Here is a 12,208-nt window from a genome sequence, read left to right as displayed (position 1 = left end):
ACAACAACTGCTTATCTAAAATCATGGCTGATGTTCTTACTTCCTCCTAAACACATACTAACAGTGTAATGTGTCATATTTTGTTGTTCATCTGAGGTTATAGTAACTTAATTTTAAGACCTGCTGAGGACCAGATTTGTTTTTGTTATGTCCTGATATGTAAAACCTTAGAATTGACAGAGTTTGTGCTTTCTTTGTGCTTTCTTTGTTCCATGACTGTAGCTCTCCTGCGACTGCCTGCACTCTGAACAACAATTAAAGAGTTTCAAATGAGTCTAATTCTTTAGATAATGGATTCCAGGCAAACTGGATTCCAGGTTTTACAATGCAAACCAAAGTGACTTCCTGTGAAATGACTGCAATGGTAAAAAAAGGAGAAGCTTTCAGTTCTCTCCAGGTTATGCTTGAAAAGCATAAACAACTGTCCTGGAATTAGAGACATGATAGTTAAAGGTGAAAAGACTATTTTGACATTTTGTGATATGCTTACTGATTTCCTTGACTAAATCTGAGATAACTGAGAACTCTCTCATGACTATACATTAAATATTTATGTGAAGCTTTTCTTCTCTTCTTGCAATTTCCACAAATTCAAATTTTAGCAGAATGTCATCCATATTCGCCAACACCAGTCAGATAGTAATAAAAAGGAAAAGTGACATTAAGCCTGTTCAGCCTGTTGTGTAGGGGGAAAGCAGACTGGAGTATCTCGGTCATGCATGTTCTCCATAAACTCTCTGTGTGCCTCAAGTTATAATAACATACTCTGGGATGTAATATATTAGGATGCACACATTAGGATATTAAGCTTTAATTAGGCTTGCTTGACGGCTCAGCCAACTCACTGCAAGAAAGCAAATATGCATACATGCCCAACTGCTCCTTTAAATGAGATTAGCTGCACGCTACAGCACAGTGGGGTCAGGATGCTACCTGAGCTTATAGAAATGTTTAATGTTTATCGATGGGCAGCATTGTCACTTCACAGGAACTGCAGATGCCTTTGTTGTGGCCTGTAACTTTGTGGAACAAAATATGTTCTCCTATGAAGACACATTTTGCATTTTGAGTGTCACAGGCTGTATTTTTACAGACACTTCCTGCATTCAGGAGTGCTTTTGTATACTTTATCTGCTTTAGTCTGTACTTGGCTAACCTGTTTTTACAACCTCATAATTCTTTCTTTGCCTAAAGGAAAGTGCAGGATAAAAATGTGCAGCATGCACACACAGGCAAAGGAACACCACCTCACACACACGCACCAGGAACGAAGACCAGGCTTGAAAAAATTGATCTGCGTTGAGACACTCGTTCCTGTTTCGCTGGCACATTAAGCTACAGGTGGCCATGTGAAAACTCCAAAAACAAAAACAAGTTAATGGCTCACTTTTTGCTGTAGCCTTGCCACTGCTTCCAGTAACAAACACAGGTAGAAGTCACAGGCGTGAACACATCCTTTTCAACTCTTTACCAGCTGATTTTCCTGTACCAGCGACACAGAGCGAATCATCCTGCTGTTCACCGTGGAAACTTTAAGTTCAGATGAAAGCTGTTGGTGATGACTGTGAAAATTAGTCAGCAGTTTTCACAATCCACAATCAGATTTTTGTGTGTGGCATTTTCAAAACAGTTGCTTTAGTAAAATAACATTTGCATGACAATCTGGAGGAAGCAGCAAGCGTGAAGTGTGTTTCCAAATTAGTGAAGTGAAATTTTGTTTTAAAAAAATTAAAGAAAACGTGAGCATAGAGTGGGCCTGCTGCTGAAGTGAAAGCCTCTTTCTTTCAGGGTAAATTAGTCAATATTTAGGAAAAGATGGTGGGGGCGTCATTGAACAGCCTTAACAATTATCGGTCTAAATAAAAAATGGCAAAGCACGTGTTAAAAACAAATGAAATAAAAACACGATGAGCGGCGCGTGTTGGTTCACACTGTTGCTGTCTGGTGGGTCATTATGCACGGGTTTGCCTCCGGTAGCCGTTGTAAATTACCTCAGCAGGAAATAAAACCATTTCCGGCTTGAGTTGTCAAAATAAGATCGAAGCGTCTGCTGAATAACCTTTTCTGTTTGCTTGACAATGAACAAAAAATGAGCCTAAAACAGAAACTGTCTTTGCTTACTTTTCAATACAGACAATTATTAATTATTAGTCAACTATTAACTTAAAAACGAAAAAAAGTCAAATCAATTTCGGATCCATTTCTCCCTACATTATAAAATAATTAACACGTGTTTCTTATTTCTAATGACTGAATAATACATCCTACATTATATGATAGCTTTTCTATTAGAATGACACTGAGAGCTTGAGAGCTTACAGTACTTACTATTGCTGAAGCTGCTCCAGTAGATCCACGAAGGGGCACAGCTGGATCTCCATCACTTCAACATATATGCTTCAAGTACCTGAAGAAAACAGACTCTGGTGGGGGCTGCATTGCATGAGTTTGTACTCGACAACAGCCCTTTCACGACTGAACACGCTTGCAGGAGGGATATAGGAAGTTTGTGAGTTTATGAAGTGTAATTTATTTTATTTTGAAAAGCGGCCTTATACAGCTCCAGCATCCTCGCTCGCAGCAGTGAATTGATGCGGCTGTGCTGCGTGAAAGCCCAGCAGTTGCTTTGACGAGTCATCGCTGGAGAAGATCCCAGAGCAGACGGATCCGCTGTCTGATGGCTTGAAAACGGGGAATCACTGTGGACCGCAGCGGATTTATAGCATCGTACGAGCCCGGAGGAGCGACGCGGAGGCGGCACGAGCGGACCGGGTGCCGACACGGGTCGGGATACGTTACCTTTAAGTGAGGCTGTTATCGTTTTTTTTGTTTTTGGAAGCCTTACACAGACAATACGGAGAGAAAAGTAGTACCACAGCCTCCGCGACAGCAGCGGGCGAACTTGTCATCTCTGTCCTGTGGGAGGTGTCTGTCTGTCGGCTTGGGGCTCTCTGCACGCACCGCTCGTCTCGTCACTGATTGGACCTTTTTAATTTGAGGGATATTTGTTGTGTTTTGTACAAATCGCTCTTATTTAGTGTTTTCCCTCAACCAACTGTGGCTTTAATGTGACGCACCACACTGACACTTGTGCTGTGTGTAGAGCAGACCCTCTGCAGAGGAGTAAAAGGCTCCCTAATCAAGTTTTTCCCCCCTTCACATTTCTGCGGCAACAGCACAGACCACACCGATGTCATAGGTAATGCTTCGCCTTTGTTTTTGCATCGCAATGCTTTCTGCAGAGTCGTTGCTCGCGTCTTTGTTTTTGCCTGTAGACAAACTTGTCGACACAGCCTCGTTTTCTGGAGTTCCTCAACAGGCAGCAGTGAAGCTGCACGGGGTTGCTCTGCAGCTTTAATTAAGCTCACTGCATTTCCACTCTGCTCAGTGGCAAGGCTTCTCACGAGTGCAGCACTGCTGTTGTCATACATCATACCATAGCAATATAAAGACCACTGAGCGAAAGCCAGCCAAGGTTTATTTGCTCATGTGCACACATCAGGCTTTTATGATCCGCTCGTAACCGCTGGAGTTCATTTACTGATGATGTGATAACAAAGCCTTTATGTATCAATAATAATGTTGCTGCTTCTACCTGTTTTAATGCTGCCCTTATCATTCTACTTGAAAAATAAGTTTAGATCATAGAGTTTTGCTTAGGCAAGTGGTATCAAACATGTGGCTCGTGGACCAGGAATCAGTCCGTTTTAGGGCCCATGGATGTCTTAGCCATGATATGCCATGTTTTCTCCACAAGCTGACACTCATTTAATAAGAAGAAGTAATAATCTTTCTTGTTGCGCCTTCTTTGAGGCATTTTTTTTAACCTGAGCTTGTAATTTCAAAGTTAAAAAGAAATCTTCTTCCTATTAGACCAGATTTGCTTATATTGAATATAAATTAACATTGTATACATACTTTACACATTTTTTTTTAGCAGTGGTGCAATAGAAACGCAAATATAAAAGCATCGGGTTATTAAAGGGACACTTCAAATTGGTACTTGGGGGACACCAGTGATGCAGTAATCCACAGTACTTATTGCAAACACTGAAGTTTAAGTCTGACTGTATTGACCTTTTTCTGACTGTTAAAAGTCTTTATTTATGCTTCCGTCAGCTGTTATGAAATCACAGGAGTGATCTATAGACACACCTGCAGTGACTCCATCGTGTAGTGGGTTACACATTCAGTCCCCAGTCCAGTCTTGGGAGGAGACACAAATTCCTTTGGGGTTGTATCAGGAAGGGCATCTGTTGTAACATAGCTGATAGGAGCTTCTTGACATAGGCACAACTTCATGTTTGTTTTTTCCTACCAGCAGTAATTCATATTTTGAGTTAATTGTCACAACAGTATCAGTGCAGCCATCGTTTCAGACAGCTGTCCAACAGAGGTGCTACACTTTCAAAGATCGTTTCATTCGCTCCCAGACTGGAACCTAACTCGTCTGAGTAAAGGGCTTCTCTTAGGGCAGAATGTGTGTAAGGCTTAATAATCTGTGGTATTATTTCATGGAAATTTAAACATTTGCTTAAAGATTTGTGTCGTTATGCATGTAATGGAGCACCAAACATAGGTGTACGGTGCAGATTTCAATATTAGAAAGGGTTCAAATAAGCAGTAAGGTCATAGCTTTCAGGTGCATCCGTACTATAACCTTCTCAGCGGTTGTCTTTTAACCGTTTCCCTAAATTGAGATGATAAAAAATAGTTTCTGGGACTAAATGAAACACAATTGTGGCTTAAAAATGTCTTCTGAAGAATAGCGCATATGTAAATTTAATGGCCACAAACTGGGACCATCCTCTGCGTTCTTCTTTGCACATCAGTGTCAAACTTGTGAAAACTTGCTTTGGTTTGTTTTGAAGCTTGAATACGTTTACAGTGAATTGTTTCTAACATCACACATGAAAGCAGCTGCTCGTTCTCTGAGCCGGTGCCACTGTGATCACCGAGTAGAAGGCGTCTGTAGGACGTTACGCGAGCCGACTTGCAAGTTCTGAACGTAGTAATTAGTTATTACATTTCCTCTAACACAAAATGCATAGTAATATATTGTGCACTGTCCTCAGATATGCATTTCTGTGAAGTAGTTCTGTCTGTGTCACTGAGTGCCCCTCATCTCTCATGTTAATCTGCTGAATTGCTACCGAGCAGTCTAACCTCGGGGTCAGTCAGGCTGTGCTGACTTGGGCTAAATTTGGAACATGGAGCAATTAGGCACAGTCTCTGCTACATCACAGCTTTAACTATGGAGGGGCAGCTGGGAGGGAGAGACTGGTGTGGGATGCAGATCTCCATCTGGTTAACATGCTTAAATTAGAGATTTAAAAAAAAATTGTGCTGAGCAAAGGCAAATTTATTTCACTGAAAAAATATCAAACCAAAGCCTGACCGAGTGTTTTAAGTCTTTTCTGAACTAATGACTCCTGACAGTGGGTGAAGTACCGTGAACATTCACTCACCAGTTCAAACCCAGTTCTTTATTCGCTCTCATTTTATTAACCAGGCAGTTCATAACAAGAACAATAACAAAATAAGTGACTCATCTTTACTTTCTTGCCTGGGAATAATACAGATTACAGTGTGCCCAAGCCTACGGCACCATTTGGCTGCCTTGTTTCCTCTTCTGACGTTGTCAGTCCAGTCTAGTACGCCCATCGCTTGTCCTCTGTTGACTTGGTCTTTGGGACCTGAGGTGTCGCTGTTAGATATCTGGCCCACAGTTTCCATAGAGCACAGAGTGTGGGTGACCTTGGAAACAAAAGATGAGCTTCGATGGCTTGTGTCAGACATGATGAATTAAAGGGTGTGCAAAGGTCTACTATAAGTTAAATGATGATAATTTTAGTCGCGCAAAGTTGCTACACGGATGAGGATTTTTTGGACTCCTGTCTGAGTCAGAGAATAAAAAGATATCCAGATAGAAATCAGCCGGATAGTCCCGGTTTAAGAAAGGAGAGAAAAAAGTCAAGGTTTTGAAATTGCTTTCAAATTCCTACAATAAAATGCAATTAAAAAATATCTGACGGCTTGTGTGTTCTTATCAGCTACTTTGGCAGGCAGCCAGGTATGTTGAATTCTGACATGTATACTCATACCTATAAATAAAACAGTTTCACTTCATAGTTTTCTCTTTTTATTTCCAGGGACAAGGACAGAAGCAGACCAAGCTGGGCCAGGCTAGGGCAGGCCTAGGCCTACCTAGCCATCAATCTGGCCTTACAATAGAGGCCAGCAACCTCTCTTGGAAGTTCAGGCAGCTGAGGAGGCTTCAGCCTGGTCTTACAGAGACATCCCCAGACCTAAAAATCAAACTTTGGAGTCCAGGCATCTTCTGTCATCTTTTAAGAGGCCATACTGGTCTAATCGATCTCCAGTCATTCCATGTTGCGGTCATCCCAGTCTGGTTGTTGGCAGCAGGATGGAGTTACGTGTTGATTTGACGGTTATCGTCTCACTGCAGTGCTTGCACCCCTCCTCTGTTGACTGCCTTTCATCCCTTCCCTCCCCAGTTTTTAAGAGAAAGCCCCTTCCACTCACCTGGGGCTTCCCTGAGCCCTCCACGAAAGGGCCTTGTAGAAACTGTGGGTTGTTAATTTAAAACATTGCAAAGAGGAAAGCAAAAAATACAAAAGACATCAAGGATTGCTGCATTCAGTCGATTTTGTTTTTTGTTCTATTGCACATTAACTTTCCTTTTCTTGCGGTTTGATCAAAGGTTAATGAACTAGGAGGTTGAGATCTGCGCTCAGAGTTTACAGGAATAAGTTACATAAAAGTCTTTACATAAAGATTTGCTCTTTTACAGTTTGAGCTTTTTTTTTGAAAGAATGTCTGAAGAAAATAGCAGCAGCAAAGCAGTGAAATTCATTGCTCCTCTTCCCCCCGTTTCTTCTCCGTCCCCCTGCCCATCACCCCAGACCCCCCACAAGAATGTGAACGGCTCTGCCAGTTCAGACACGCATGTCGTGGAGAAGCTTCTTGGAGAGCCGGAGGTCCAACGTCGGCGCCACACAATGGATAGAGACTCTAAAACGGCCGAGCACCGTTTCTTCCGCCGGAGTGTCATTTGTGACTCGAATGCCACAGCTTTGGATCTGCCCAGCAAAGCAGCTGTGTTACTCACATCACCCCCAGACTGTGAAGGGACTCCCATCATCTTCTCTCCGCAGCTTTTAAACCTTGGAGGACAGGATTATGAAGGTGAGGAGTCCCAAAGAGGTTCCTATCTGCAGAGCAGTACCCTTCAGCCTTCATTTGGGCATGGTGGGGCAGTCGAAGAGGGGGATCTACAAAATGCCGAGGGAGATTTGGATGTGTGCACGATTGCTGTTCCTACCAGTAGCAGTGTTGAACATAGTGCAGATGGGGCAGTAACAGAGCCCAGCTCGACAGTATTGGATGTTGCCAATAAAACAGTAGCCAAACAGCCTGACATCGTATTGCGTCCCAGAGGGCTTCAGGAACAGGTGGCCAAAGATGGAAAAGCAGTAGGAAATGTGTATGAGGGAAGCATCAGTAGTCCAACCGAGGAGAAAGACAGGGAGACGGAGGAGGAGAAGGGGCTCGCGAAAGCACGGGCAGAGCAGAGGGAACGGGAGCAAGAGGACATAGAGGAGGCTGAAACAAAAGCTGTAGGAACTTCACCAGATGGACGCTTCCTGAAGTTTGACATTGAGATCGGGAGAGGGTCTTTTAAGACTGTCTACAAGGGTTTGGACACTGAGACAACAGTGGAAGTGGCATGGTGTGAGCTACAGGTAAGGTTACGCTGTTAAAACTGTGCTGTCATTTCCTGTTTATTTGCCAAAGTCTCAAAAAGTTGCCATCCAGGTGCTGAATTTTACCCTTTCTATTTGTGCCTCTTGCTTATTACCTTGACAGGAAGATATAGTCTTCCTGTTTAGGCAGAGACTTTCTGTGTAATTGTGCACGAAAGGAGATCAGTCTGACTGGGACTGATGTACCAGTGCGGATTAAATGGGAACTGTTTACAACAAAATCCATCAGAGGTCCGTGTGCTATTTAAGGCAGCGACTGTGACTTTGGTAAATGGACATTTGCTGTGAGTTTGAGCGCACATTTTCTGCTTGTGTGGTTTTTAGTTTAAGTTTCACTGCATGTGGATCTGAGTGTTGAGGTACGCTGTTATCACAGTGGTCATAGTATTTGTAGCCCAAGCAGCAGAAGACGTAATGAAGATCCTCCAGTAATTGTTTTCATGAATAATGGATTCTAACTGTAAGTCAGTCGTTAAAAATCCACTGCTTCTTGGACTGATTTAATGCAGCACGAGCTGTCACTCAAGGGACTGCACTGCTTGAAATTATTTAACTGACTGGTTATAAAAATTTTATAGTGCTGGCCTGGACATTTAGCACCTCCTTAGGCCAAAGTTGTATTGTTCTAAAGCTATTGTCTTCTGTAGACATCACCTGTCAGAGGTGCACATGAGAACGCAAATGTCCCACCTACTGTAGTCAGATCAGAGATCTGCCGGTTTTTAAACCGGCGGTTCGACCCTTTGGTCCTCCAGGTTGGATGTCCAAGTATCCTTGGACGTCCAAGTATCCTTGGACAAGATGCTGAACCCTAAGTTGCCCTGGATGCATCCTTTGGATTGTAACTGCATGAACACAGAGAGTATTGCTAGGGTCTGCGATTAGAACTACTAGAAGTATTCTGCTTGGCAACGGATCTGTCTAAATAGAGGCAGCAAGAAACACTTTGCACTAGGGAGATGACAGTTTAAAGATTAAAATCTCTGTATTGACTAGGTGGGACATATACGTTCTCATGTGCACCTCTGACAGTGGATTTCTACAGAACGTAGGATAGAAAACAAGTGTTTAAAAGCACTTGTATGTCTCTTGTGTATGAATGAGGATTGTAGTAAGAAAGTGCTATGATTGCTCAAATTGAGTAGAAATGCACTATATAAGTACCAGTTCATTTACCATTTTAAGACATTACAGTTATATAGTTTTATATTATTAGATATATTAAGATATACCAGTGCAGTAACCTGGACAATCTTCCAAAGTTCGCGTGTGAAAATGGCTTAAAATGTTATTCAGTGTTTACTGGGACACTGCATCACAGATGGAACAAAGTGTCAAGCTGGAGCTCAGGCTCTTCGTTTTCTCTTACTCATGCATGTGTATTTTCATTATACGTGTGTCGTGGGTCTCTGGTAGTGACGGTTGACTTTCAGCTGCGAGTGAGCGGATGCTGTGGTGCGTCACATCACCACCACCGCATGTATAAATGAAAGCGGAAGAGGATACTAAGCAATATAGGCCAAAATGCAAGTGGGGTCGACTTCCTGATGACGGTGTCAAATCAGATAATGACACCTGCATGATATCTGCAGTATCAGAGATGCGGTATCCTGTCTCAACATTTGAAAAGTATTCAAAGTAGACACATAAAACTATTGCATTTTTCCTGCAGTCTGGCCAACTTTTGACAGGATGGATTGCAGCGCACCACAGGATGCTGTTGCTTCATTGTGGTGCACTGATGCAACTTCTTTATTGAGTATTTGTCTGTCACGGGGCGAGGTGTGAACAGGAGACGTGTAGGCAAAAAGTGTATCGGTTGGTGAAAGGTTGTGCAGCATCGAAGGAAAAGGAGAAAGTCTTTCAGCTTTCACTTCTTGTCGATGAGCAGGCAGAGAGACGGAGGTGCGGTGAGCAGTTGGAGATGTAGAACAACAGTCTCGGGCGGTCATATGACGTTTAGCACAGTGACTGAGCCGAGGTTTCAGCGGAGGAGGAAAACAGTGACATGGACTCACGTGGAACTGCTTGCTGTGATGAAGCATTTTATACTGTGCCACAAAAACAACTTTTTCGGCTTATAAATGTATATTTCATGTTTTTCTGCAAAGTGTTTGTCATATTTAGACATTTAACACTGATATAAGGCATGGATACTGATTTTTTTTTTTAATTTTATAGAACCTTAAAAAGACTGAGGTCACACTGTGCAGTTGAATGTTTTCTCTGCTAAACCGCTGGTGTTTATGTTTCTCAGCGTGTGCTTATTTCCTGTGGGAAGCATGTGCTTGTTTTTCTGTCATCTCCATCACAAGATGCTCCACGAGTCTTCCTGAATCCCAGGAGCTAAAATCAGCTTTGCCTGATGCCCTGCATCTAGGAAACGGCGGTGTGTTTATCGGAAAACAAACGTCTAGCCTTTGTTGAGCTTTTTCTGTCACACATGCTTGTCTTTATCGCCGTCTCTAACTCTACTACTTGTCGAAACGGAGAAACTTGGGGATTCTTGACAGTTCTTTGTGTCTTGGAGGTCTCCGTCTCTGAGTTGAGATTGGATTTTTAAAACTATTGCTTGGTTAGTTTGCTAAATGATCAGAATAAACTTGCTGACATTTATGTAATATATATCCTGAATTACTGGAATGCAAAATGTCGTTCATGCATTATATTCCGTGCGTGTGTTATATAAGAGTATTGAAGGACTGTGGTGATTGAGTTATATGCATGCAAAGGCAAGTACTCTTCTACATAAGAGGCTGTAATCTGGTATCACTGTGTGTCTGTGACTGAGCAACTGCTGACATGTGGCAGAAAGGTGGGAGTAGAATTACACGCACACATACACACATGCAGACACACACACACTAGAACCAATCACATTCACTCACTGGGTGGGCATGGCAACTGGAGATCTGTGGGAGTGGGAATATCTCTGTGTGACGTGAGTATGTCCCCCTTGCCATCCGCACCCACTTGTCACTGCAGTATGCATATGTTAGTGCGATGCACGTGTGTGTTTGTGTTTGCTTGCTTAAGAGTTGAAGGTGTGTGTCTTTCAAATTCCTGGCTTTGGATCCCAAAACAGGATCATATTTGTGTCCAGAGAAATTTGTAGTTACATGGAAGCAGAACGGGAGATGAGAAGGGAGATGGAGCTGGTACTTTGCTTAAGCGTTTGATGAATAGCTAGAGGGGGGTGGAGAGGAAGAAGGTCATCCAGTAGCTAAGGTGCCTTATCAGAGTGTCTGTTGGAAGATGGATGGGAAAGAAGAGGCTCCTGTAGGCGTCCTGGAATGAAAGGAATTCTTGTGATCAGTTTGAACTTGGGTTACTTAAAGCTACAGATCATAATAAGCTCATGTAGTCTTGGTAAGAAAACTAATTGTAAGTTTTGGACTTTGTTTGTATCTCAGTGACTCATGAACTAGACCCGGCAGCTATGACCTAGGAGCGGCCGGATTTCTTGCAATTTAATGTTGCACTTAATTTATGCATCACCCGCTATGATGCTGATTGTGAAGGCACAGACAGGACAGAGCGGCTACATATATGCAGCTCTCCACGCAGGAGGAAACAGCAGACGCAGCGAGAGATCATCGAGTTTATTTCCTTCTTAAAGCATGAAGAGAAAGCATCTTATAAATACACCAGCCGGAGAGTCACACTTGACCTTGTTCACTTGAACGCCGACTGTTATTAATGAATATAAGCCATGGCTATCAGCTCGTTAGAAGTTGAACATTTGGCTGTTACTTTTCCTAACCCTACACTTTACAAATTGGTCGTAGGTGTGAATGTGAGCACGATTGGTGGCCTGTGTCTTTGTGTTAGCCCTGTGATAGACTCGCGACCTGTTCAGGACGTACCCCGCCTCTCGCCCTATGGCAACTGGGATAGTTTCCAGCCCCCCGCCCATGACCCCGAACTGGATAAGCGGAAGAGAGAAACGGGTTGTATGAAAGACCAGAGGCTGAGGGTGGGAGGAGGGGTACGAGTCAAAGTTCAGCCTGATCTTTCACAAGGGATCTTGAAGAGCCGGTTCAGCATTCGACCACCGAAGCAGTGTACTCTACCAAACTGATAGAGGGTGTTGAGCGCACAGGCGGTTTAAATCGGTTAAAATATTAAACAGAAAGATTGATAGGTGGAGTTGGAGAACTTTTGGAGGGAAGTGGGTTGGAAGACGGGAGTGGGGGAGGGGATGCTAGACGAATGGGGGTCGAGTTTGAGTAAGTGGAAGGTGATTGTGGAGGGACCCCTGTGAGAAGCTGGAGAAACTGAAAACACGGGGGAGGAAGGAGGGGAAATAGTGGGAGAGAAAAGACAAAGGAAATGAAAGGAGAGGATGATCAAGAAGGGGGAGAGGAACATAGAAACGGAGGATGAATTGAAGAGAGAAGAGGGTGTGTGACCTCAGGCTC

General features: G+C 43.1%; 1 protein-coding gene across 11 annotated transcripts in view; it reads left to right on the top strand.

Moving 5' to 3' along the window:
• Window positions 1-2,589: 2,589 nt before the first annotated feature.
• wnk1b (WNK lysine deficient protein kinase 1b) overlaps window positions 2,590-12,208 on the top strand; it is a 97,115-nt gene continuing 87,496 nt past the window's right edge. For 5 of the 11 annotated variants that reach the window (XM_085252858.1, XM_085252859.1, XM_085252856.1 and 2 more), the window contains exons 1-2: window positions 2,590-3,199; window positions 6,153-7,766. In XM_085252858.1, coding sequence (XP_085108984.1) covers window positions 6,837-7,766 — 930 coding nt within the window. In that variant the 5' untranslated portion in view covers window positions 2,590-3,199; window positions 6,153-6,836. The remainder of the gene's footprint in view (window positions 3,200-6,152; window positions 7,767-12,208) is intronic. The other 6 variants (XM_085252863.1, XM_085252864.1, XM_085252865.1 and 3 more) reach the window with 2 other exon arrangements.

Source organism: Mchenga conophoros, linkage group LG17, assembly GCF_057382185.1.
Source record: "Mchenga conophoros isolate Kocher_MC1m ecotype Shallow Benthic linkage group LG17, M_conophoros_male_GT1.1, whole genome shotgun sequence".
NCBI classification, from domain to species: Eukaryota; Metazoa; Chordata; class Actinopteri; order Cichliformes; family Cichlidae; genus Mchenga; species Mchenga conophoros.
The sequence above is the reverse complement of the archived record's forward strand: the minus strand, read 5'-3'. Positions and strand labels throughout refer to the sequence as shown.